This window comes from Cnephaeus nilssonii (assembly GCF_951640355.1).
Source record: "Cnephaeus nilssonii genome assembly, chromosome: 20".
In the NCBI taxonomy this organism is placed as follows: domain Eukaryota; kingdom Metazoa; phylum Chordata; class Mammalia; order Chiroptera; family Vespertilionidae; genus Cnephaeus; species Cnephaeus nilssonii.
The window spans coordinates 31,144,086-31,171,451 of record NC_137091.1 but is presented as its reverse complement, the minus strand read 5'-3'; the positions used below and the strand labels follow the sequence as shown (position 1 = coordinate 31,171,451).

General features: G+C 50.0%; 1 protein-coding gene across 1 annotated transcript; it reads left to right on the top strand.

Annotated features, from left to right (window-relative positions):
* The first annotated feature begins 6,396 nt into the window (after positions 1–6,396).
* LOC307092612 (uncharacterized protein C16orf95 homolog) lies at positions 6,397–19,515 on the top strand. The gene is made up of 7 exons (XM_079759935.1): positions 6,397–6,506; positions 7,718–7,769; positions 11,456–11,602; positions 12,154–12,291; positions 13,142–13,178; positions 17,267–17,477; positions 19,445–19,515. Exons 3-7 carry the CDS (start codon positions 11,465–11,467, stop codon positions 19,461–19,463), a joined length of 543 nt encoding a protein of 180 aa, XP_079616061.1. The 5' UTR covers positions 6,397–6,506; positions 7,718–7,769; positions 11,456–11,464; the 3' UTR covers positions 19,464–19,515.
* The last annotated feature ends 7,851 nt before the right edge of the window (positions 19,516–27,366 follow it).

Below are 27,366 nucleotides of genomic sequence, written 5' to 3'. Positions count from 1 at the left end.
AGTGCCCATGTGGTGCTTGATTTAGGAAAGGTGGCAGGTGGGCCTAGGAGTATCCTTAGACATTTTTCCATCGTTGGCGCCACCTTTGCTTGCCACCTTGCTGCTGGGAGGTTGGGTGAGGCAAGTCTGTCGTGTACTGCGTCTGTATACTCGGACATGCTCTGTTCTCTGCTATTCAAATGAAGAGGATGTGATTGGAGATTTCAGGCACAAGTCATTGGAGAGTCTTCTATATTAGGGCTGGATGTTCATTGCAATTGAACTTTTTTCCCCCAGCTATGTGACACAGGCCTGGTGTATATCCAGTTCTATCTGCTCATCCAGTTCAGACCTTTAGTGTCTACTTCTGACTGTAAACAGGTTTGGAGCCACCTAGCCGTGGGAGAATTCCTGACTCCGCAGTCCAGACTGGGACCTCCCTTTCTGAAAACATGCCCAAGTCTGGGCATCTGGCTCACTGTGGCTGGTGCTTGCTGCTCTGCTCCTTTCCTCCCGTGCCCTTCTGTCCTGACCCCAGCTCAGGCCCAGGCATCCTCCTGGCCAGCGTGGAGAGCAGGGAGTGCACATAGTGGTCTGACTAGCTAGATGCAGGTGGGCCTCCATTCCTGCTTCATGCAGATCTAGCCCAGGGGCCAAGTTGACATGACAGGCTTTCTTTCCGCCCCTCTTCTCTCCCCCTGCCTCCCCCACTGACTTTTAGAGAAAGAGGAAGGGAAGGAAGAGGGGGAAAGAGAGAACCATGGACATGAGAGAGACACATCAATTGCCTCCCGCAAACACCCAGAACAGGGCTGGGATCAAAGCTACAACCAGGGCACGTCCCCTTGACCGGGAATTGAACCCCAATCATTCAGAGCACCAGCCAACACTCCAACCACTGAGCCAACCCAGCCAGAGCTTCAGGCTTTCACTTTCCCTGAGAACTTGGAGCAGAGTGCTGCAGCCAAGACTGATTCTCTCCACCCTGACGACACTTCAGGGCTGGTACTCAGTTTATGGGTTGCCCAGGTGTCCTCGCACTGCCAGTGAGTCATTTTAGTGCTCGTGAGCAGTGTCAAAGGAACAGGAACCTGCCCAGTCCCTTTGTCACTTAGTGAACTTGGTGACAGGAATAGAAATTTCCTAAGTTCCTATGACCACGGTGTCTGGTGTATAGACTCCGAGCAGCCAGATGTATGACTCGGAGTTTGGAGAAAGCAGTCGTGTGCTTTTGGAGCCTTTTATTCTGTTCACTACTTTTGTGTTCCCGCTGTTAAGAGTGCTTTGGGAATGTCCTTATTTTTTCCTGAACTTGAGGAAAAAATACCCAATGTATGGGCCTTCCCAGTGTTAATGTAGGCTAACCTCTCTGTCTTTACTTTTGGGAGAAGATCTGGAATGTAATCTGACTAAACACTCTCAGAAGTATTTAGAGAGTAGAAGAAAGCCACTGTTAGATAAGACAAAGGTCCCAAAGTCTGGGCAGTTCTTCATATTACTAAATGCTATTGTTGGAAATGTTAAAATGCACAGCATTTTGCAGAGGCAACTTTAAAGGATGAGCTTGAGTAGAACCCAACCTGATAAGTTAGGCAACTGCCAGGAAGAAATGAATGTGTAATTAACCAAATAGTTTATACGAGTAATGGCTAAGCCTTCCCCCGGGAGACAGCTTTGGGTGTCAATCTCCTTTACTTGATACAAGTAAATAAAACTAACAACAACCACATCTTGAATAGGACACCCTAGGCAGCAAACCCTTTGAGTTGGGTAAACACCACAATGCCATCAGTTTGTCTGAAACTGTCATTGGAAATGGGATGTGCACATGTGTGTTTGTATTCACACAGGCACAGATCACACAGCATCCTTCGGGCCTTCCCACACAGTGAGGAACAGGGCTCTACCTGGGAGCCCCTGGAGACCTCTGATCAGGCTCAGAAGATGGCTCTGGCTGTCATGCTGAGAAGGGACTGCAGGTGGAAAAGGTGGTGGGAGATGTCCCCAGGAGGCTGCTGTGGGGATTCTGGTAAGGGCTGACATGGCCTGAACCCTGGAAAATGACAGGACTCTGGGTAAGGAGTTGTGGACTTCTGGACTGGGTTGGAGGGGTGAGAGAGAAGAGCTGATGCCGCCCTTGTCCCTCTGTGCCACTTGCCCCAACGCTGTCTCGGGACCCACCTGCTAGTGGCTCAGTGCTGGAGCCCACCTCGCAGAGACACTGTGATCACTCATTGGACCGCAGGTGCCTGGACACAGCTCAGGGCAGCTGCCATACCAACATGGGAGCCCAGGCAACAGGAGGAATTCACAGGTCGCCCTTGTTCACACAGTCATTCAGAGCGTGTCTGCTGAGCACCTTGTGGACCAGGCCAGGAGGCAGGCGAGGACCTAGACCCAATTCCTGTCCTCTTCTCAGGCCCCTCCAGGATGCGGGATGGAGCTAGGGGCTGGCTGAGCCTGGTGAATGCCCCACATCACCATGGTGCTTCTCTCTGTTCCCAGTGTTCCATGGTTGGATTGGCAAGCTTCCATTGGGCACCACAGGCAAGTGAGACACTTCTCAGAACCCCTCTTCTCCTGATGACGCTTTGGTGATCTCAGCAAAGCACTAGGATGTGGGTGCTTGGTGTGGAGGGGTGTGTGTGGGGGGGGGCAGGGGGTGCAATGGTGACAGAGGCATTTGAAAATGAACAAACTCTTCGAGCCTGGCTGGCTGGCTTGGGCTGTGCCCCTTCACAGCGCTCTGATGACAGTCAGGAGGAGGGTGAGAGTGGGCTCCGTGTCCTACAGCAGGAGGATACAGTGAAGAAGAGAAGGGAGACCGAGATGCTGAAGTTACACAGCTCACTGAAGAGAGAACGCTAGAACGTCACAGACTGAGAGGCGAGGAGATAAGGGTGACCATGAAACCCGTGATCCCAGGAGGAAAGGGTAAGAGTTTGGCAGCAGAATTGCACATGGTGTCCACCAGTGGGCACCAGGCACATAACCCAGGCCCCAGTATGGGTGAGAAAGTGAGCATCCTGTATACAGGAGCCATTATCACAGAACACACCAACGCAAATCAGTGGCGCCTGGCGTTATCTTAACCCAGACCCACTACATGACCTGACTGGAAAGGGATACTTAAACTTCTGAGACTCAGAAGGCCCCTGATAAGGAACATGAAATCTTAAAAATTACAGTTTTTAGATTTTATTTAAAAATCATGTTTTAACTTAATCCAGGATTTAGATTTGTAGGACTCTTCTATGCCTGTGGCGGGCCAATTAGGCTGAGTGCAGGCTAAATGCAGGCCCCCCCTCGTGCTCTCAGGCAGGGACCTTTGGTTGGTGAACATACTGCACAGTAACTGCACCATGATTCAGGGACTCGGAGCCCTCACTCTGCTCCCCCTTCCTTTTCCTGGGAACTTTGGAAACAAAAGCCTGGCACAGAAATGTTTGGCCAGCACAGGCTTCTCTAGTCCCGCTTCCCTCCTGTGACAGTGGCAATGAGCCAACCCTTGCTTGAAGTGGGAAAGGAGAGGGAAATACGGGGGGAAATACACTCAGGTACTGACGGTTCATGTGCCTGGCTCTCCAGCACCTTTCTTTTTCTTTTTTTTTTTCTTTCCAATTTTTTTATTAAGGTATTATATGTGTACATATCTTACCATTGCCCCCCCACCTCCCTCCCATATATGCCCTCACCCCCCAGAGTTTTGCGTCCATTGGTTATGCTTATATGCATGCATACAAGTCCTTTGATTGATCTCTTATCTCCCCCATCTCTCCCTAACCTTCCCCCTATAATTTGACAGTCTGTTCGATGCTTTACTGTCTCTGTACCTATCTTTTTGTTCAATTTTATAATGTTCTTTATTATCCATAAATGAGTGAGATCATGTGGTATTTTTCCTTCACTGACTGACTTATTTCACTTAACATAATGCTCCCCAATTCCATCCAGGCTGCTGCAAATGATGAGAACTCCCTCTTTTTTATGGCAGCATAGTATTCCATTGTGTAGATGTACCACAGTTTTCTGATCCAGTCATCTGCTGACGGGCACCTAGGCTGTTTCCAAATCTTAGCTATGGTGAATTGTGCTGCTATGAACATAGGGGTGCATATATCCTTTCTGATTGGTGTTTCTAGTTTCTTCGGATATATTCCCAGGAGTGGGATTACTGGGTCAAATGGGAGTTCCATTTTCAGTTTTTTGAGGAAACTCCATACTGTTCTCCACAGTGGCTGCACCAATCTGCATTCCCACCAGCAGTGCATGCTCTGTCTCACCTCATCTTCTCAAACTTCCTGTGTGATCAGTTCTATGGTTATTACTAGTTCATCTTTGAAGCCGAGTCTTGGAAAAGTTGGGAGACTTGCCTGATATACACAGGATTTCACAGGTCGCCCTTGCTCAGTCATTCAGAGTGTGTCTGCTGAGCACCTTGTGGACCAGGCCAGGAGGCAGGGGAGGACCTAGACCCAACAGGCAGGGCGAGGATTGGGATCAGGCCCTTGTTATTCTGAACACTTGGGGTAGGGTGGGTGGGGTGTCCCTTGGATCACCAGCTGGCACGGTAGTTTTGCTTTCCTGGCTTTGGACATCGTACAGGTGGAATCACATGCACATTTTGGGGTCTGGCTTCTGTGTGTGCTTCATTCATCTACTTTGTTGGCGGCTGCGATTGAGTGTTTGTGTTTCATGTGAATATGCCATAAATATTTTTTAAAATGTTTCTCCTATGGATGTTTGGTTCATTTCCAGTTTGGAGCTGTTAACAGAAGATTGCTGTGGATGTTTTTGCCCATGTCTTCTGGTGGACATATGCTCTCATTTCTCTTGGGTGTATACCTGGGCAAGGAACTGCTTGTTATTCAATATTCATGTTTAGGTTTTATAATACTGCCACACAGTTTGCCAACACAGTTGTATCTATTTCATGAGCAATGTATGTGGGTTCCACCTGCCACATCCTCAAAAACTTGGTATCTTCAGTCCTTTTAATTTTAGCCATTCTTGGTGGGGATAGGGACAGTGATGAGCTGTTCTTAACATGAAAGGACAAGACAGTGTCTCAGTGGTAAGGACCAGAGCTTGGGAGGGTCATGAGCCTGTCATCCATGCCATAGCCATGTTCCAGTGGGCTTAGAAGGGAAATATCAGGAAAGCCAAGAGCACTCCAAGGTGGACAGAAACAAGACAGCTAGCTGTAAATGAAATGTTCGGCTAATGATGAGTCCTGGATAGTTAGCTATTAAGAGGCCAGTGATGACACAATCACAGACACAGGGGGTAATGTTTGAGATATTAGCAGCTAATACGGTAAGGGCACTGCCCAATCAGCATGGGTGCTGGCCAGGAGAGCATTCATGTGTGTACAGCTCAGTCCTGCTCACAGTCTCGACCTTAATGGTTAAATAGCAGAGCCAAGAAAGCTGAGTAGTGCCTGGGAGCACCCTTGTTTGCTCCATGGTTAGAGTGCAACACAGCGGAGCACTGCCCATCAGGGCTACAGTTCCTTTTATGATGGTTTGGACAAATATTGATATTGAGAGTATTGTAGTCAGCATGAAAATAGTGAAAAGTGGGTAAAAACTCATTTCCAAAAAATACAAATTGAAGTTTGTGATAAACATATAGAGGCAGAAAGTATTTGGTTTTACGAAAATGTGAAGACATCATCCTGTTTTCATTTTAGCAACTGCCCAGCGCCCCCCCCCCCCCCCCCCCCCCCCCCCCCCCCCGGGCACGGAGTGAAGGTGGAGGAAGGGGAGACTAAGGGGCAGAGGAAAAGAGGCTAAAGGGTCAAAACAGCAGCTGGACCCTCAGGTGGCAGCCGTTTTGAATTCCAAGGCCTTTTAAACCTCAGGTTTCTCAAGAAACACACATTTCTCTAAAAGCCACAATTTGAGCCCATCGGTAGGGCTGTCAGATTCAGCGAGTGAAATGCGGGGTGCACAGTTAAGTCTAAATTTCAGAAAAACAATGAACAACTTTAAATACGAGTATATGCCAAGTCCTGCGTGTGATAAACTCAGGCCGAGATGTGTCGTAGCTCCTGAAACCAGCCCTTGGCCCGCATCCGCGCGGCCCTGCAAGGGTCGCACCTACTTCTCTCCTTCCGGCGGACAGACCCCTCTCCCGCCCCGCCTCCCTCCCCCCGCCCCCCGCCGCTGGGTCGCCCCGCGGGCTATCCGTCGGAAATGGTGAGTGGGCAGCCCCGTGGGGGTTACTGGGCTTTGCACTCCAGGACCACCCAGCCCACCGGTGACCCGCCAACCCCGAGGTCAGTTCCACTAGGAACCAATCAGCCGCCAGCTAAGTGCACGTGCCTAGAAGGTAGCGCTTTATTGGCTGGAGATGCGCCAATCAGCGGGGCGCGCAGAGGGGCGGTCGTGTTGGAGGGCGGACCCAGAACAACGGCTGGCGGAAGGGGCTTGGTCCGCGGTCGGAGGAGGAGTATGTGTGAGGGAGAGCCAACCCGCCTACGAAGTGCCTCGCGTGTTAGTGTCCGCCTTCATCACCACGTCCCAGTGAGCATCACCACGCCTCCACGGCCGCCTCTCAGCCGGCCGGCCCTGCCGGAGCCCTCGGCGTCCGTTGGGTCTGTTAGGGCGCATTCTCACCGAGCGCCGGCGGCCTGGCCTGGGCGTCCGGGGTCCCTGCGCCCCTGCCCTCGCAGTAGCTTGTATCACGTAGGCAGGGCCGAGCACAGAATGTAAGCACAAAAAGGCAAGTTTGCTGTTTCGCTGAGGATGTCAGTGGAGGTCTTCAGGCGTGGATGTATCCAGGTGCTCAGGAACTGCGGCCAAGGATGTTTGTCTTGCCTCCCAGCTTTGCTTTACTTTTCTGTGAGAAATCAGAGGAGCTGGGCCGAGCTTCCTGGCCTGGGAGGCGGGGGTTTCAGCCCATATGCACCACATGGACTGAGATGGTGGTGGCCCCCCAAGGAAGCAGGGTGCTTGGATGCTATGCAGGGCTCTGCCCACATCCTCTGTGTTTTCAAATGTTAGCCGGATGACCTGAAGCTGTTGTAATAAAATAGCAATAATAATTACGGTAATAATGAAACACAAAAACACTTGTATCACTCTTCTGGTTTTCAGGTTATTGCTCTGATAAGGTAGCGATAATGAGGATAATAATGAAACTCAGAAACATTTGTATCATTTACAGTTTCCATATTACCAAACACTTTTGACACATCCCATTCATGCCACTGGAGATTCCAGATGGCCGGCATTCTACAATTTTTGGGGGGAGAATGAGGAAGAGGAACAGAGTCACCCCAGAGACCAAGTACACCCAGGTTTCTATGCTGAAGGAATTTAATTAAATGTGGTTTTGACAATGTTTTCCTTCAGTGTTCTAAGGAAGCTAGGGGGTGACAGAAAGCATCACAGATGTGTCTGGCAGCTCCATGTCTTGGAAAGTGCTCACCAGGTTGGAATGTTCCTGTCTTCCCCAAAGGGCCTAGCTGGAGTGTGCCTGAGCAACAGGTTCAGCAGTGCAGGATTCCATAATAACCCAACATCCAGGAGCCCCAGACAGCACAGGAGCCCACGCACACCTTTTGTTATCACCCCAGACGCCCTCTTAGGCTTCGAAGGATGACCCCTAACCCCTGGGGCTTAATGATATGAGCCAGTTCTAAGAAGGCGGCCCAGGCCCTCACCCTAGCACTCCTGTGTCCAATTTACACAAAGCCCAGAGCTTTCTAAACCTCATGCTCTTTTTTTTCTAGGAAGAGCTCATTTCAAACCCTCGGGAAAGAAGTGTGCCTCACAGATCTTTTGGTAAGGAAAGCAAACCCTCGGCTGCTTTACCCCAACCCCCAACACACCCCTGTGGGGTGGGGAGAGCAGAGAAGGTGTAGCATTCATGAAGTAGCATTCATGAGAGGATATGGCATACACAGGAGTTCATGGTGTAGGGGCCTTCTCCAAGCCGCCCAAATCTCTATGTAGCGTCACCCACTGCCTATCCCTAGCCCCCAGTTCCTCATGACACTGAGACAGGGATTCAGGAGGCCTGGGGGAACCAGCACTGCCCTCTAATGTACCTGCTCTGGGCATCCGCCCCTTCATCTGCCCTGAAGAGGATGCCTTCCCTCCTTCCTGCTCGTGGGTGGGCAGGATCACATGGGATGGGTGCGGAAGCCTTTACAAGTGGAAAGCACTGTATGCAGACTGACATGGAATCAGAAAGAGCAGTCATCTCCCCGCTATGGAGCTGGTTGTATTTCTCATGGCAGTGCGGCAGTAAGTGGTCACTGGCCCCAGCACACCTGTTCTGCAGGCTCTGGCTGTCCCCACTAAATGACTTTGGAGGGCCTCTTTCTGAGCTGCAATAGGAGCTGAGGCCTTGTCCCTGCCCTTGGACACCTTGCCTCAACCCTGGCTCTCTCTGAACTCTTCCAGAGAGTTCCTTGGCCTACGTTACAAATGCAGCATCACACTCAATTGTCTTTTCTGGCTCTTGCTCAGATGTGTCCTGTCCCCAGCGCTGTTCACCGAGAGCCCCTCTGCTGTGAGTACCAGTCCAGATTTGGGGGCCGCCTACCGGTGCCCAGGGCTGAGGCAGCACTACCTTACTAGGTCCCTCTGTCCCTGAGACCCCAAAAGCAGGTAGGTGACTTGAACCAGGGGTTCTTTATCTGAGTCCAGGGTAAAAACTTCAGGGGACCAGTCACTCCTCAGAGTCATAAGTTCTGATTCATATAATCAGAATTATATGAATGGGTGTTTTTTTTGTTTTGTTATATCCTCACCTGAGGATATTTTCCCATTGATTTTTAGAGGGGGGAGGGGAAGAGAAACATCGATGTGAGAGAGACACATTGATTGGTTGCCTTCTGCATGCACGCTGACCGGGGTGGGGATCAAGCTTGTAACCAAGGTACGTGCCCTTGACCGGAATTGAACCTGGGACCCTTTATTCCGCAGGCCGATGTTCTATCCACTGAGCCAAACCGACTAGGGCATTGGGTTCTTTTGATAAGAGGGAGGAAGTGATTGCTGCATGGACAAACTGTAAGGTCTGCCCATGAAGTTAGTGCTGTTATCCACGTCCTTGAGGGCTGTCACATAGGCTCGTGCTCTTCTGCTGCTTTCTCCACCAGCCAGCCCCCTGGGACGTGGTTCAGTGACACTTGCTTGGAAAGCCTCCTCTGGTTTGGAATGCTTTCCTAGCTCCTGGTCCCCGTCATCCTGGCATTATTTCCCATGGATGGTGTGGTGTAGTGACCCCCAGTGGACAGGATGGGGTTCCATGTGCTTTTAGTGCAGCACCTGCCAGGGAGCATGCACTCAGCAGGTGGTTAGTAGACTGGGTAGAACTGGCCAGAGTGTCCTCACCCTGCCAAGCAAAGGGGTTACAGGCAAGGGGGGTGGGGGTGTCCATGCCATGGTGGCAAGAAGTGCAGAGGATGGGGAGGGTCCTGAGTGCCCCAGGCCTTGTTAGGTCTTCTCCTTTGCCTAAGCCCTCAGATCCCCTCAGCCCTTCCTCTGCAGAGTCATCTGTGCTTTGCAGCACATCTCACACAGGTTGTCTGGTGAAGTCAACAGGGTCACTCAAAAGTAGTTTTTATTGTTTTCTATAATGTGTGACATGTGCACGTGGTTGGAAATTCCAGCGGTACAAAGGAGCGTGCCTCCGCCCGCTTTCCTGTTGCCCAGTCCCTATCCCAAGGCTTGCTGTGTGTCCTGGAGATTTTCTGTGTGTATCTGCTATCGGTGGAAATCGTGCTCTTGGACGGGATCTCTAGGAAGACATTCAAGAGACCCACCTATGGGAGGGTGTGACGTAATTTGTGGCACCAGATGCAAAACCAAAAGAGTGCCCCTGGGTCCCCAATGTCCCATTTCCGACCCTCCCGCCATGGAAAAAGCCCAGCCTCTTCTTCTTCAAGGCCAAAACGAAGGCAAGTGTCCAAACGTTCTGTGCCATTGGTCTGGTGTCAGCAGTCTCAGTCCCATCCAGGTAGCTTAGCGCCATTCCCAGCTGCTTCCGTTGCTGTGCTGCTGTACCAGGCTCCCACTTGAGAGCCTGCCTTTGGAGTCCCCAGGGCTTCTAGGGCCACATAGTTACTATGGAGAGAGAATGCACAAACGAATGGGGCCAGGGCACATTACTGGGCTCAATGGGTCCAACTCTTAACCAATGTATTCTTTTCCCAGGCTACACTGACAGGTTATGCTCACCATCTTGGCTCCTACTGCACATGTGCTTACCTCCCCTTTATTGTTCTAGCCTGTTCCCTGGGGAGTGTATGAAGCTGCAGTTTCCTGGGGAAGCAAGCCTATACTCCCCAGTTCATTATGCATAATACCGTCTGATTCCCTCGCCCCTTTCCTTTACTAATATCTCGCTACCTAAGCTTGCAGATTCTTTCACTCGTGATGTGTAATAAGTCACCCAACTCCTGGCTTGAAAGAGCAGTCACTGTTGTTATTTGTGTGTCTGGGGGCAGCCCAGCCCCATGTGTATCTGATCTTGAGGCTGGTGGGCTTGCTCAGGCATGGTCTTCCCGTGGCAATGACAAATGAGTAAGAGCAGCTGGGAACCTCTGAGGATCCTTTGGCCCAGGTCCAGATCTGGCTCTCCCTTCCTCCTCATTCTGCTGGCAACCCTGGTCTAACCAAAGTTGAGGGGTGGGGTCTACCCTGTCCCTGCTGGAAGGAACTGCGGAGTCACATGGTAAAGGGGGAGGCTGCAGGGAAAGGGTGAAGAATTGGATGTGGCCCATCACAACTCATATACAAGCAGTATTACACATATATTCTTTTTAAAACTGTAAATGGTACAGTGATGTGCTTATAGTGCTATATTTCCCACTTAGCATCATGTCTGACAGACTGAATTACCTTATTGTTGCCAAAGCCCATCCCATTTCCTCTGTGCCCTCCTCTCATCATTTATTGTTCTGTATAGATGGGCATTCAGGCTCTTCGGTCACAACAGCCAATGCTGCAATGCGTGTTCTGTGCACACATTTTGTAAATGTACACAAGTCCTGGGATGCAGTCTCAGGAGTCTTTGCTGGATCGAAGACTGTCATTTTAGATTCTGATGGATGTTACCAAATGCTGGCAAAGTCCTCTTTATGCCTGAGAATGCTGACACTTAAGGGGGCTAAATGTTGTGCCCAAGGGCTGTTCCTAGAGGCCACCAGGCTCAGGACAGAGCCAGGTCTCTCTGCTCCAGCCTGTGTGTCCTGCCCCTGCACCACTCGCCATTCAGAGTCCCACTGCATTCAGAGGTGCAAGTGGTGGGTAGTGAGGGCAGGGGGAGCATGGAGATGCTGGTGCCTCCCACCTCAGAATGTCTTGAAGGGGAGACCTGCTCCCTCAGCTGGGGCATTGGCGTGTGCTCGTGGGAGGGATGGAGAGAGGAGCTCACCGGGCTCTGTCCCTGAGGCTAAGTTTGTCTGGGGCACAGCTCCATCCACCTTTGGATCTTCTCTTCCCTTCCTCTCTGTTAGATTCAAAAGATGGTCCAGACTGACATCCCCAAAGCCACCAAAGTGTGCCCCTGCCCAGATCACCACTTTGGGGGCTATCTTCCGGTGCCTAGGGATCAAGCTGTGATGCCCTACTGGGTGCCCCGGGTCCTGAGGTCTTACAAGAAGGTAAGAGGGAGGCTCTCCCAGTAGGGAGCCTGAGAGTGAGGGCGGGCCTTCAGAGGGACCCAGAGATGAGGGGGAAGGTGCTGGGTTCTTTCCACACAGAGGCTCCATTGACGTCCTGTGGGGAGGGGTCCTCTGAAAGCCGTGGCAGGGGAGCACAGAGGTGGTGTGAGGATGGGGCCAGGTCTCATGTCCTGGTGGAGGTTGGGAAGGGGGTACACTGCTCCCCGAGGAGGGTGCCTGTCTCTGCTGCCCTCCTTACCACCATTTCTCCTACCATCTTAGCACTAGCCAAGTTTAGACTAGGTATTATGGTCAAACATTAGGATCCAGGGTTAGGATTAGGGATCAGTCATCCAGGTGGGTAGTGAGGGCAGGGGGACCATGCTTGTGCCTCCCACCCCAGAATGTCATGAAGGGGAGACCTGCTCCCTCAGCTGGGGCGTTGGCGTGTGCTTGTGGGAGGGATGTAGAGAGGAGCTGACCAGGCTGTCCCTGAGGCTAAGTTTGTCTGGGGCACAGCTCCATCCACCTCTTCCCTTCCTCTCTTTTAGATCCAAAATACGGTCCAGACTGATATCCCCAAAGCAACCAAGCCATGTCACCACCGCTTTGGGGGCTATCTCCCGGTGCCTAGGGATCAGGCTGTGATGCCCTACTGGGTGCCCCGGGTCCTGAGGTCTTACAAGAAGGTAAGAGGGAGGCACTCACAGTAGGGAGCCTGAGAGTGAGGGCGGGCCTTTAGGGGGACCCAGAGATGAGGGGGAAGGTGCTGGGTTCTTTCCACACAGAGGCTCCATTGACGTCCTGTGGGGAGGGGTCCTCTGAAAGCCGCGGCAGGGGAGCACAGAGGTGGTGTGAGGATGGGGCCAGGTCTCATGTCCTGGTGGAGGTTGGGAAGGGGGTACACTGCTCCCCGAGGAGGGCACCTGTCTCTGCTGCCCTCCTTACCACCATTTCTTCTGCCACCTTCTCTTCTTCCTCTTCTCCTTCCCACTCTTCCACCACCTTGCTTGCTTCCTCACCATCTTGTCTCCTTTCCACCACCTCCTCCCTCACCCTCTTCCAGCTCTCTCAGCCTGTCTGAGTTCCTGTTCTTATAGCCCCATTCCTGGCAGACATGGAGGGTGGTGGCGGGAGGGAGGGGATCGGGGAAGGACCATTGCTCTGAGTTTCTGTCCTGGCTCTTTGCTTTGTTTGGCTCCTCCAGGGCTTTGGGTTACAAAACAGTGACTGCAGGTTGGCCAGGTCCAGCCCTCCTTAGCCCCTGGCACCCTTATCCCATGGGTGTCCTGGGAGGTATTAGAGGCTTCCTTCTGCCTTCACCCACATTCCAGTTGCTGGTTTTCCACCATCAAGCTTTAAACTGTCCCCAGATTTAAGACCCAGAATCCTTTTAAAAGGAGACCAGGGCACTGATGTTTTATGCTGGCTATGGCCTCTCTGGTGGATTCCAGACCAAATCCTTCTTCCTGCCCACGGATCTCCAGGGTGGACACGTTTGTCCACATACTTTTCTTTTTATGATACTTTTCTTTTTAGGTGGTGAAAAGACAGCAGAGTTTTAAAAGCATCAAAGGTAAATCTCCCCCGGGAAGGCAGGGCAGTCTCATGACCATCGTGATGGGGATGGGGAGACTTCTCTTATCCCAGATGCCTGTAACACAAAGACATCCACAGACTGGCACACATAGCACTTCTACCCCTGCACTATTGCCAGGCATCATTAATCACCCACCGTCTTTTCCCAGTGAACCCAGGGAAGCCTCAGACTTAACCCAAATATCAGCATTTTTAAAAATTCATTTTTATTGATTTCAGAGAGGAAGGGACGGGGAGAGAGCGATAGAAACATCAAGGATGAGAGAGTATCAGTGATCAGCTGACTCCCAGCTGACTCCTGCATGCCCTACACTGGGAATTGAGCCCACAATCCGGGCATGTGCCCTGACCAGGAATTGAACTATGTATGACCTTTTGGCTGATCACTCAGGTCAATGCTCAACCACTGAGCCACGCCAGCTAGGCCAGCATTGGTTTTTAAGATTAAACCAGTTTGCAATCTGGAGTTAGATGGTATTTAAAGTGTTTTTTTTTTAAAGCTCTAGTTGTCTATAATTTATGACATACTGTATGTGTTGTATATACATGTATTTATGATAGTTATTTATATATTCATAACACAAGGTAGTACACATTTCTACATTGTATATTCATAACATCATCTGTTCATGATACCATATTTATGCATATATTCATTATACAGTATCTTCATACATTCATGTTTGTAACCTAGAATATACACATTCATATATTCATGACAGAGTACATACATATTCATATGTTCATGAAGTAGTACATATTCATGACAAAATATATATCCATTTGTGACCCGGTATCTATATTCAGTTATGCACTCCTGTCATACTATACAAGGGCGGCACCTGCACCCTGACCATTACATCCATTGTCTCTAAAATGAGTGGGTTGGATTTGATCTTGAAGACCCTTTCTGGTGCTGATGTCCAGCATGTCTGTTTTCTCCGCATTGTGTGTGAGCAAAGGAGTGGACATGTTTTGTGAGCTTGTACCACATCCTCCCTTGGCATGCTGTAGCCAGGCTCTGAGAAGTGAGTACACCTTGATGGAATCTATAAACATAGGAGGAAATGGATGGATAGCGCAATAGGAGATTGGATGCCCGATGCCAGGGCTCCTGTGACGGGCGAGTAGTTTGAGCGGCCCTCTCAGAGCCCAAGAGAAGCTAGGTGGGAGCATGCTTGGGAAGTGAAGGGCCACTACTCTACATGCCCATCTTTTCATGTTGCAAAAGATTCATATTTTTTCCTGATTATAAAAGTAACACAATTAGGAGAAGTGTAAATTATCACAGCCTTTGCCAGGGGGGCAATTTGGAGGTGTCTGTCAAATTTCATAATATGCATAACCCTTAACCCAGCAAGCCCACGTTCGGTCATGTCTGTAGACACTCCCACATGCACCCCTGTGATTTTTAGGGAAAAATATTGGAAGCAATATTTTGGGAGGATGGACATCCGCGGGGGTGTATTTGAAACATGGCACTTGCCACTTAAAGAATGCAGCTGTTAGGGACAATGAAATGGATCCCCCCCGAGAAAAAACATTGTGGCATGGAAAAACAAAAGCAAGCCCATACAAATTTAAAAGCAAAAGCCCTGGCCCTGGCCAGCGTTGCTCAGTGGTAAGAGTGTTGACCTGCATACCTAAAGGTCGCAGGTTCGATTCCCATTCAAGGGCACCTACCTGGGTTGCACATGCAGCAGGCAACCAGTTGCTGTCTCACATTGATACTTCTCCCCATCCCTTCCACTCTCTAAAAATCAACGGGAAAATATCCCCGGGTGAGGACTAACAACAGAAAAAGAGTAGCAGTTTGTCCTACTCTTCTACTAGTATAGAGTTTTTTAAATAAAGTGATTTTTAGCTTTTGTATCTGAAACTAGAGCCAATGTTTTGCTTTGTTCATTATGCACCCCCACCCCAATTTCTCTTTGCAGGGCCCTTAGCTACCCTCCTCCCTGCCCTCATAGGTTACCAGTGACTGTCAACTCAGACATACATCACCCAGCCCTTACCTATATCCTAACAGGGCTTTTGCTTCTTTGTTGTTAATCCTCACCTGAGGATTTTTTTCCCCCATTGATTTTTAGAGAGAGTGGAAGGAAGGGGAAAAAAATCGATGTGAGAGAATATACTAATTGGTTGCCTCCCGCACTCACCCCAACTAGGGCTAGGGATTGAGCCTGCAACCTGAGGTACGTGCCTTTGCCCAGAATCAAACCCGGACCCTTCAGTTTGCGGGCCGACGCTCTGTCCACTGAGCCAAATCAGCTAGGGCCGAACTGCTATTCTAACTGTATAGTCACACACATTTATGGGTTTATTTTTATTGATTGTTTTTGGCTTTGAATAATACTCCACATATTTAAGAAAAGCTAGCCTGGCCGGTGTGGCTCAGTGATTGAGTGTCGACCTATGAACCAGGAGGTCACGGTTCGATTCCCGGTCAGGACATATGCCTGGGTTGCGGGCTTGATCCCCATTGTGGGGCATGCAGGAGGCAGCCGATCAATGATTCTCTCATTGATGTTACTATCTCTTCCTCTCCCTTCCTCTCTGAAATCAATAAAAATACATTAAAAAAAAGAAGAAAAGCTAAACATGCAGTTAGTTTATTGTTGAATCATATATGTATGTCAACCGATACATTGATAAAAAACAGTATTAGCCCTGGCCAGTTTTTCTCAGTAGTTAGAGTGTCAGCTGCAGACCAAAGGGTCATGGGTTTGATCCCGGTCAAGGGCATGTATCTTGGTTGCAGGTTCCCCAGCCCAGGTAGGGAGGCAACCAATCGATGTATCTGTCTTATATCAATGTTTCTTTCTCTCTCTTTCCCCCCTTCCTCTTCCTCCCCAGTCTTTAGAAATCGATGGGGAAAATATCCTTGGGTGAAGATTAAAAAGCAACAGCAAAAACAGTATTATTTTTTTTTACTACAGCCATTGTTTTATAGTTCGGGCAGTTAATATTAATAAATTTTCAAGCCCTCAAACCCATTCAAGCTAGAGGTATTCACTGGAGAGGACGGAGAGGGCAGTCTCACTGTACAAGAATTAGCATGTATCTCTTTGAGAGCTTCATACAGAGGAACTTGATTTTTTAGAGAATGGAAGGGAGGGAGGAATGGCGGGGGGGTCGGGGGAGAGATATCAATGTGAGAGAGACACATCGATTGGTTGCCTCCCACACTGCCACATGCAACCCAGGTACGTACTCTTGACCGGGAATCGAATCCAAGACCCTTTGGTGTGTGGGCCGATGCTCTAACAACTTGGAAACACTGGCCAGGACTGATTTCTATTTAAAGAGAAAATGCATATCTCTCATCTTGTATTTTCCTTGTAAAGAGGGGGCTCATGTGCTTTTCTTCTCTTTGCTTTTGCTTAGAATTTTTTAAAAGGAAAATATGTTTGTTATATTTTATATTAGTAGTGCACCTTCATATCAGTATACTTAGAATGTACGTTTTATAGTAGTAATGCATTAGTAGTATAGTAAATACAGGAGTTGTATTATCAGGAGGGCGTGTATTTACAAAGTAGGTGTCTAGAAACCTGAGAGGGTCAAGGAGATGGGAGCACAGGAATCCCACTGGTGGTTGTGATTACTGTTAACTTTGTATTATGGGAAATTTCAAGTACCCAGATAAGCCCCATGTTTCATCACTCATCTCCAACTATCCGCTCCTCGCCAACCTGGTTTCATCTGAGCTTCACCCACCCTGCTCCCCTCTCAAAAATAAAATAAATAAATAAATAAGAAACAGATCCCAACTAAATTCTATATCCTTTCGTCCATAAATGTTTCTGTACGCAGCTCTAAAAGATAAAGACTCAAAAAACAGCCAGGATCCAAATCCCATAATCACCATGGAAATAAGTAAACAGCCCTCTTCATCTTGATGAATGTTGGCTCAGTGTCCACACCCTGGGGCTGTGACCTGCCTTGCTGGGGCACTTGGCTTCCTGCCCCGGGTTCTGGAGGGTTGTCTAGTGTGCAGTGTGCAAACTTAGGATGGGCCTGTCCCCACACCCAGGCTGGGCCTGACTCGCTTTCTCTGCCTAGAATCCCCCCTGGACTTGCACTCCTGGCACAATCGCTGGCGGATCTGCTGCAGCAGACACCTCCTTCTCAAGTGGCTGCAGCTCCAGGCCCTTTACCAGGAAGGGCAGCTGGCCCTGGAGAGGAGAGTGATCCCCCAGCCATCCTTCCTGCCTGTCTGCCTCAGCCTCCTGGCCTTCCTCCAGGCTGTCTTGAGGGCCATCTCGTTCATTCGGTAAGAAGGCTTGGGTGGGGACAGAGGTGCCCTAGGCCCATCTCACTCCCTGGGGTATAGTTGAGTCAAAGATGTGGGAGAACTTGGTTATAGTTCAACAAAAAAGTGAGAAATGTGTATGGCCATGGTTAGTGTTATGCGTTATCAAGTCCAGAGTCTTGGTCATACCCAGAGCAGGTGTCTTCTCTCTCATTCCATTGCTTAATGGAAAAGCAATGAGATATGGTAGAGCTGATGGTGGGGACTGGGACACTCCGGGCCTCCTACCTTTCTTCACCTCTTTTCTGTCCCAAGTTCTAAACTCCTCCTGCCCCCAAAAGATCACCAGTTTTAGTTCCTATAAATTTTCATCATGTCAGGGTTGAAAGTGGATCTGAGAGCTTGCCCAGCTAGCCCTCTGGGGTTTGAGCACACTTTTGGGGTGGGACCTGCTGCCTCTCCCTGAGCCCCGCCCCAGTCATTGAGGCTGCATGTTGGAAAGCTCTTAACCAATCTGGACCCCACCAGCCTCCACCACGCCCCACATTTCTCACCTGGAATCCTGCTTAGTCCCTCCTCCAGGAAGTCTTCAGGGTGACTCTGGGGTTCAAGGGACGCCTCCGCTTACCCAGCTTCTTCCTTTAGTCTCCTCTGAAAAAACCTTCCTCCTCCAAATCCCACCCCCCAACCTCCACCCCAGTTCACCCATTGTTTCCTAACCATTACCCCTATCCAGTCCAATTCCATTTCATCACACATCTATGTACATAGAGACATGCACATACTTATTAATATGTAAATGTATATAATTCTAATTTACATGTATTGACTTGTTTGCTTTGTAATTTTCTGTCTCGTCCATGTAATGTAAGAGGAATATTCTAGAAAATGTCCAGCACCCCAAAACAGTTGTAGGCGTCATTTCCCCATTTTTCTAGTTGTTTGTGGCAGGTTAGCTTTGTCTTTGTCATTCTTCCATGGCCAGAAGTGGGAGTCCCTTTCCCCTGTGTCCCGCTTGTCTGTCCTAGTGTTGGACTCCCTGGGATGATAAACAACCCTGTGATGCACATTCACTTACAGGTGACCTGGGGCTCAGCCTCTCAGGGCATGTGCTCCGAGGAAGGGGCCCGGGCAGGGCTTCGTCAGCTTGGAATGGCCTGTCAACATGAGTAGGTCAGCGTTGTGAGATTTTCCTTTGCTTTTCACGAAGATTCATCTTTCTTTTTATGCTTGCCAACTCGATGTCAAATTTAGTTGGACTCCTCTGTACCCACTCTGGGAAGAGCAAAGAAAGAAGTTTGACTGTTAAGTAGATGGTCAGGGTAGGCCCAAAGGAAAATTGCTGATGCCTTTGCAGGTGTTTGCATTTGAGGCAGGCTCTTAGGGCAGAGGTGCAGGCATCAAGCAGCTGTTTAGGAGAGATATCCTACCTGGCTGGGGTGTATGTGGGATGCCCTGTGAGATACCCCAAACTACACAACTAGCTTATCTGAGGAGAAGCCACTGGCCGCCCATCAGTTGGCCTGGCAGAGACTTGCTAGAATTGGAGAGGCCTCGGGAGGGCGGGCGCGCCCAGAACCTTCCTAACAGGGAGCCCCAAGGAACAGTGACTAAGTCAGGTGCTTGTTTTCTTGATCAGACGTGCTGTAGCTTTCATTCCATTCCATTCCTTTTCTAGTTCTGCAAGGCTGGGACTCTTTCCTTGTTCCAGGAGGAGAGAGTGGGCTCTGAGGGGTTGCGTGACTTGCCTGAGGTCCCATGGCTAAAAATGAGCCAGCTAAGGTTGCACCCTGGTGTCGCCTCACTGCACCCCTCTCCTGCCTGGACTCCTCAGGACTAAGTGCACTGGGCAACTGGATGGCATTCCCCTCCACTGTGGGGGTACCTCCACTCTCCTCCCCATGGAGGCTTCCTGACAGGCCCTGCAAGTGCAGTGTGGGCTCAGCTGGAGGACATTCCTAGTAACCGTCTTTCTCTTTGCTTTTCAGCCATTTTTGGTGGGTTTGAAGCTGGAATCTTCAGCTAGTATCAAGAACATCAACAAAAATTTCAATCATAATCATAATGAAAGTTACCAAATCAGGAGGAGTCTGTGATAGCCACTCTTTACTCAGATCACATAATTCACATCCAAGACTCAATCCAAGTTATTTCTCATGGGGGGATTCTTGGTCATACAGAGTTGCTGTGAATGCAGGTGAGATTCTGTTATAAATGTAATCAATAAAGGTTATTTGTGAAACTCTAAAGTGGCCACTTTCTTATTGATAATGATTTCCCCTCATGAAGGAGTGACTTATTTTCTACCTCTGTGTCCCTGTGGGATAGGGGCCATTTCCAAGTTTCCCTTCCCTTTGCCAAGGACAGCAGAACCTCTGGACGAGGGACCAGAAATGGTTTTAGCATCTGTTTCAGGTGGGTCTCACTTTAAATAGCATAAATTGTATGTGAATTAAATTTTTAAAACTGAGATACCATTCACATACCATAAAATATACCTTTGCTTGTTTATTGATTTTATTGATTTTAGAACAGAAGGAAGAGAGAGAGAGAGAGAGAGAGAGAGAGAAACAGCAATGTAAGAAACATTGATGGGTTGCCTCCCATACAATCGCCCTGACCAGCGATTGAATCTACAACCTGGGTATGTGCCCTGATCAGGAGTCGAACCCATGACCCTTCGGTGCATGAGACGATGCTCTAACCAACTGGGCCACACCAGCCAGGGCTAAAACATACCTTTTTAAAGTATATTATTCAGTGGTTTTCAATATATCTAATTCTAGACCTTTTTAGTCACCTCCAAAAGAAACGCTGTATCTACCAAGCAGTCATTCCTCCTCCCCATCTTCCCCATCCCCTGGAAACCACTGACCTACTTTCTGACTTTTCCTATTCTGCACATTTCATGTATGTGTAATAATATAATACGTGGGTCTTCTGTGTCTGGCTTCTTTCACTTAGCTGAGTGATTTTTTTTTTAATTTTTAAAATTGATTTCAGAGAGGAAGAGAGAGATAGAAACATCAATGATGAGAATCATTGATTGGTTCCTTCTGCACGCACCCTCCTGGGGATCGAGCCTGAAATGAAGGCATGTACCCTCACCGGGAATCGAACTGTTACCTCCTGGTTCATGGGTTGATGCTCAACCACCGAAACACACCAGCTGGGCATTAGCTTAATGTTTTTATTTTCATTTCTCTTGGGTATGTACCTAGGAATGCTGGGTCGTATGGCAACTTTCTCACTTACCACAGTGGAAAACTGCACCATTTTATTTTTTATATTCCTGTTGGCAAGACATGAGGGTTTGGATCTCTCCGTTCCTCTCCAACACTTAGTATCTGTCATTTTGTTACTAGCCATCCTTGTGGGTGTGAAGTAGTATCTCGTGGTTTTGATTTGCATTTCCCTGATGACTAAAGATGTTGGGCATCTTTTCATATGCTTACTGGCTATTTGTATATCTTCTTTGGAGAAATGTCTATTCAAACCCATTGTGTATATTTTAATTGGACTTTTTTGTTAATTTTGTGTTATGTATTCTGGATACTATATATTTATCAGAAAATATTTGAAAATATTTTATCCTATTCTGTAGATTGCCTTTTTGCTTTTAAAAAAAATCCTTTTCACTTTCATTTTAAAAAAAAATCCTTTTCACTTAATTAAAAAAAAAATCCTCACCTGAGGATATTTTTTCTACTAATTTTCAGAGACTGGAAAGGAGAAGGGGAGGGAGGGAGGGAGAGAGAGAGAGAGGGAGAGAGAAACATTGACGTTAAGAGAGACACATCGATTGGTTGCCTCTTGCACGAGCCCCAGTTTGGGCTCAGAGGATCGAACCTGCAACCAAGGTATATGCCCTTGACTGGGAATCAAACCTGTGACCCTTCAGTCCTTGGGCCAATGCTCTAACCATTTAGCAACTGTCCAGGGCTCACTTTATTATTTCTTACCTAGGAATGGAACCCACCACCTTCTGGTGCATGGGACAATGCTCCAACTAACTGAGCCACACTGGCCAGGGGCCTTTTCACTTCCTGATGTCCTTTGACAAAATTTTTTTATTTTCAGTGATCTTAATTTTCTAAGGTTACTTGTTTTCTAGGTCATATGGTCATTTCTAAGAAACCATTGCATAATCCAAGTTTACAAAGATTTACCTATGTTGTCTCTTAACAGATTCATAATTTATCTCTTACATTTATATTTTTTATCTATTATGAGTTAATTTTTGTAATTTTTTTATATGGTGTGAGGTAGGGTTCTGGACTCATTATTTTACATGTGGATATCCAGTTGTCCTACATAACATTCGTCAAATGATAAAATTATAGCTATGGAGAACAGATTAGTGGTTGCCAGGGGTTCAGGAGCAGTGAGTTAGGAGGGAAATGGGTGTGAATATGCAAGGGCAACATGAGGCATCCTTGTGATGGAAATATTTTATATCTTGACTTTTATCAGTGTTCTGGTGGTGATATTGCACCATAGTTTTTTTTTTAAATATATATATTTTATTGATTTTTTTTTTTTTTTTTTTTTTATAGAGAGGAAGGGAGAGGGATAGAGAGTTAGAAACATCAATGAGAGAGAAGCATCGATCAGCTGCCTCCTGCAAATCCCCTACTGGGGATGTGCCTGCAACCAAGGTACATTGATGTGAAGGAGAAACACTGCACATTTGTTCTCCAGCCCCAGTTGGGGCATCTGTGGAAGGTAATGGATCTCTCCCTCTCTCTCTCTCTCTCTCTTGATCTGCCCCCTCCCTCCCTTCCACTCTAAAAAAAAATCAATGGAAAATCCTTGGGTGAGGATTAACAACAACAACAAAAGTCAGGCTTTTAAAAATGCAAATGAAGGGCCCCAAACTACTGATCATAATTGTATTCCTAGGACAGGAAAGGATCCTGCGAGAGCCAGAGAATCTCTTTCAACCTCTTGTCAGGGAGAGTCCCTAAATTCACCTTCCAGAAAAAGTCCTTTACAGCCAGTTGAGAGCTGGCCCCTTTGCCGCAAACCCATTTCCCTCGGCTTCCAGAACAACGTCGGCCTCCTCCTGCCAGAGGGATTCCTGTATTTGACAAGCCTCTCTCACTCTGGGATGAAGCAGACCCCACTGTTTCCGGAGCAGGGTGGCTGCCTTTCCTATCGAATGGATGCTTGGCTCATCCTCAGTCATGAGAACCCGGCCACACTGTCAGCTCGGCCCGTCAGCTGCTGCACGGAGCAGCTGCGAGCTTTCTGCCCATGCGATGAGCCCGGAGATCACAGAGGGTACTTGACAGCAACCAACTCTCCCCAGTCCGAAATGCCACAGTCTGAATGGAAAACCGTCTTGGAGGCTCAAAAGCCACTGAATCTACCGAGATTCCAGGCTAAAACAGGCTCCCGTGCTTCTGCTCCACATTGGCAAGGAAGCAGACAGTGCCCAGACTTGGGAAACACACAGACTGGAGAACTAGCATCCAAACTCTGAAGGGCTATGACCATCAGGTGCCTTTAGTGACAGGTGTTTCTGGTTGAGAGTTTTCCCCACCACAGAACTCAATGATTTATCTACTTTGTTATCATTACTTGTTCAATAGCCCTCTCCCTGCCGCAGGTATCAGAGGTGAGACTTGGCCATCTTCCGGGGAGACATCTTTCTGCTGACCACAGCTCCCTTCAAGTAGCCTCCCCTAAGTCTCGAATGGCACATTCACTGGCACCAATCTTCTGAAAGGTTCTTACGCTCTAAGCCAGAGCCCTGTCACCTTCTGCTACCCCCCCAGCTCTTCTGCCTGCTCCAACTTGATGATCACATGGGGTGCCCTGTGGGGAGCCTGGGAGTGCAGATGTTATGTTGGGCCCTGATGCCCCTGCTTTACACTGGGCTCCACACTAAGGACAATGGAAGAGTGGACGCTGGGAAGACGATTAGCAGTCTCCGCCAAGTTTAATCTTGGCAACAGCCCAACAAGACAGCCATTTCATCATGCCCCTTTCAAAGATGGGGAAACGGAGCCTCGGAGAAGTTAAGTAACTTGTCATACTTTTGAATGCCTGAAAACGAAGGGATTCTGTGGGCATGCGAAGTAGGTAAATTACTGAGAATGCAAGGGCCACAGGAGGGACTAGAAAGCACAGAACGTCCCACACATGGAAATCACCTGTAAAACCACAACGGATCCCGCGTACAGGTGCTGGAGGGAGAGTGCGGTCTGGGTCCTGGATGGTGTGATTTGGGGTGTCTGAGGCATAGAGAAACTGTCAGTCACTCCTAAAGGTCTGGGAGGACCATTTATATAAATGTAGTATTTTACTGACTTACCTGGACAACTGTGACATGGGGAGCCACTTTCTGCTACTCATGGATCTTCTGCCTGCTCCAAATTGATGACCAACATTGGGTTCAGTGCTGTCGTGCCCTGTGCGTGAGAAATGGAGCTGGGCTTGGGCCAGCTGCTGGGTTTCCACATCTCTGGGTAGAAGGTGTGGCCTCAGAGGCTGTTTCATAAGGTGGCCTGTTTTGCACCTTATCAAATTAGAACCCTGTGATGGAGAAGCTGATATACAAATATTTTCCCTGGTGCCCAAAAGGAGTTAAATGTCTTATCACTTATTTCTTCACACTCAAGGACAAAATCATTGACTCGAAGCCCCCACATAGCAGCCCAGAGAGCAAGCTCTCCTCACCCAGGAGACGCCATGGCTGTAGTTCTCCAGCGTCACCTCCCTGCAGGCTGTCTTCTCAACACGGTCCAGCTGCTGCCTCTCCTCCTGGGTGAAGTCCACGGCCACGGCCTTGAAGGACACTGGCCCCTGTGACAGCACCGTGGTCAGAACTGGGTGACGCAGAGAAGGCGTCTGGGCAAGAGCTTACCAAGCTCACTGGTAAAGTCAACTATGAACACTACATAGTTTTATGTCACAGGTTGTGGAAGGAAACAAACCATATTGGAAATGCATGGCCTTTGCGTTCCTTCTCAGGTCAAAGACAAAAAAAAACCAAAAACCCTCAAACCAAAAAACAACAACACACACACACCCCTGAGTTCTGATTTTGCAACTGAAATGTCTGAGTTTGGGGGCTATGAGTAAAATATCATTTCGGCTCTCAGAAAGCTGATGTCCTGACAAGGAGATGCTGTGTAAATGAACATGCCCATTTTACCTCTTGTCAGTGTCTTCAGTCCCCTTTGCTGGTGGCTCCTCCTCTTCCATGTCCCTTCGTGCTGGTGCACAGACTCTCCCTGGTCGGCTCCTTCCCACACTGGCTGCGGGTGGTCCCCTCCTCTGTCAGATCTTTGAGCCTCTGACTCCTATTCTCCCAGACAGCTATCTGCATGACTCAGTTTTCTACTTCCTTCCAGTTTTAGCTCAAGTATCTCATTCTTGCAGCAGTAAATACTTGTTGCTTGAATGAATGCCCGAGGTGTTATTAGAGTGATACATACAAGGTGGAGGGGGTTTAACAAGAGTTGCCAGATTAGGCTTCCTGAGCTCCCTCCGGGTATTCTACAGGATGAAGGCAGAGGAAGAGGATGAGGTGTGAGAAGTGCCAATGGCACAAGGAAGCCCCGTCAATGTTAGGAGGTTGGCATGGGGCAGAGAGACCAGGAGGGCACTTGGTTAAGGACAGCTTTGTCACGGTAAGAACTGATTCTAATTCAAGAGAGTTGAGCATACACAATTACTTTCCCGCCTAAGGCAAACCCTCAAAAGTCCAATTCAAAGAAATAAAACAATTAAGTCCATTCTCACGGGAGAACTGGTATCCTCTGAGGTTACCAACAGCAGGGATTTCTTTGAGGACATTCTTGAAATATAGAGTAGATGAGAAATCAGAGCCGAGGAACACACTTTGTACAGGGCAGGGGCTGGGCCGAAGCATAAGTGAACAGCAGACTCTCCTTGAAAATCTCCAGATCCTGGACGGTGGAGGCGCCATGGTGCGCGGGCGCGCGGGGTGCGCAGAGCCTTCTTGGCTGGGAAAGGCGGTGGGGAGCCCAGCCGGAGCCCGGGGAAATGCCTGGGGGCTGGGGAGCTGGGATGGGCTGAGAACAGTCATGGAGCCACAGGCAGGGCCAGGGCCGAGCCTGTGAGGGCGGCCTGGGTTCCGAGGAGCCAGGCCCGCCTGGAGTGCGGGGGCCGCGGAGGTAGGTGCGTCTGTGCCGCCCCCCCCCCCCGCCTTGCCCTCCTGGGCGGTAGTGACACGTGCGGCAGCGGTGGCAGGACTGGAGGTGGCCGGCTCCGCGTGCTTCATGCTCATCCTGTACCAGCACGCTGGCTCGGGCTGACCTCTCCCCACGCCCCACCCGCCCTGCGAGAAGTACTCCTGTCCTACTGTCCGGTTGTGAGCTGGTGCGCTCGCTGTGCTTCCAGAGCTGCCGCCACTGAGGTCCATGAAGGGCGAGGGTCTTCTGCAAGACCAGAAGACGGGCGGCCCCACCTTCGGCTGCCGCCTCCTGCAGAACGCGCCTCCAGGTGCCCTGTGCCTGCCGGCTGGGCCCACCGCCCCAACCGCCCCAACCACGGCGAGACCTGGCTCTTCTCCCGCTTCTCTACGCTGGAGCTGGGGCTGCACTGGACTGAATCCAGCTCCCTAACTGCGTGCCCCGCCTGCTGGGCCGCCCTGACCCCACCGCACTGCCCACGCCCAGGACGTTCTATTACCTCTCTGCTGCGGGGCCCTGTGCCCGCTACCTGAGTGAGTGGTGGCGGGCGCACAGCCACACCCGAGGAGCTACTGCCCTGTTATGAGGGCCTGGCCTGGTCAGTCTGCGTGCAGCAGTTCATGGACCGCCCCTCCCACCTGGCCAACAGCCGCCAGGTGCGCAGGCCGGGCACCCGAGTCAGGTGGGCAGCGACAGCCTGTTCTTCATTCCCCAGGGCGCGGCCGCTGCTGCTGGAGGGGGCCAAGGAGAACCGGCCGGCTCGGCCTTCTTTGGCCTGGCAGCCTTCCAGCGCAAGACGCAGTACCTGTTTCAGGGCCGTTCAACCTCAAGGTGACCCGGCCCTTCATGCAGGACAGCAGCACTAGGGTGGGCGGCCCAGAGGTGGATGAGGACACTGTCCAGTGCATGGAGGAGCTCAACGACCTGGACATGCAGCACTCTGACTCCGCCAAGGCCCTGCTCCAGCAGCGCTACCAGCTCCCCGAGCGCAGGGAGCAGCACCCCAGAAGCCAGGAGGAATGCCCGCTGCACGGAGTCAGAGAGGCGCTGCCTTGGGAGGGCTCCGAGGAGTCAGGCCGTGTGCCCCCTGAGGACATGAGCCACATCATCGAGACATGGCAGTGGCGGCCCCTCAGGGGCCGTGGGGGCGAGGCAAGGTGAAATCAGATAGACGGCTCACAAGGGGCTGCCCAGGACTCGGATGAGAAGAGAGTCCCACATGTGCTCACAGAGGGTAGTGCATCCTGAGCAAAGACCAGGGGGCCCGCTGGCCCAGTGGGGCTGGTTCTCACGGTGTCTCCCAGGCCTGAGGTCGGAGGAACCAGCCTGTGCCACCCGAGTTTGAAGGATGCCCCAATCAGGCCTGCACAGACCAGGGCAGGTGGCATCCCTGCTCTCCAGGGTCCCACCTCACTGCCCAACAGCCGGAAGTTTGAAGACAAGAGACAGTGGGGCTGAGAGTGGGGCGTGGCCCTGCCAGACCAGGGGTGTGCTCCGCGCCCACTGTGCACACACCCGCTCTGCTTGCACAGGCCATAGGGGTTCTTCAGACCAGGGGTGTGCTCCACTCCCACTGTGCACACACCCGCTCTGCTTGCACAGGCCATGGGGGTTCTTCAGGCTCAAGCGATCCCAGCAGCCCCAGGGCCTCCAGTGGCCCCCCTGGCTCAGGCCCCAATGAGGCCCTCCTCCCCGAGACCCTGCGCAGCCCTTTGAGGTGTTGTCAGGAATGGAGCGCCACACTT

What these genes read in the sequence shown, in the direction of transcription:
- LOC307092612 (XM_079759935.1), top strand. Translation starts at nt 11,465, where the DNA reads ATGGTCCAGACTGACATCCCCAAAGCCACCAAAGTGTGCCCCTGCCCA. An exon ending in TCCTGAGGTCTTACAAGAAG is followed by an intron (nt 12,292 to 13,141) that starts GTAAGAGGGAGG and finishes TTTTCTTTTTAG; the next exon opens with GTGGTGAAAAGACAGCAGAG. An exon ending in GAGTTTTAAAAGCATCAAAG is followed by an intron (nt 13,179 to 17,266) that starts GTAAATCTCCCC and finishes TTCTCTGCCTAG; the next exon opens with AATCCCCCCTGGACTTGCAC.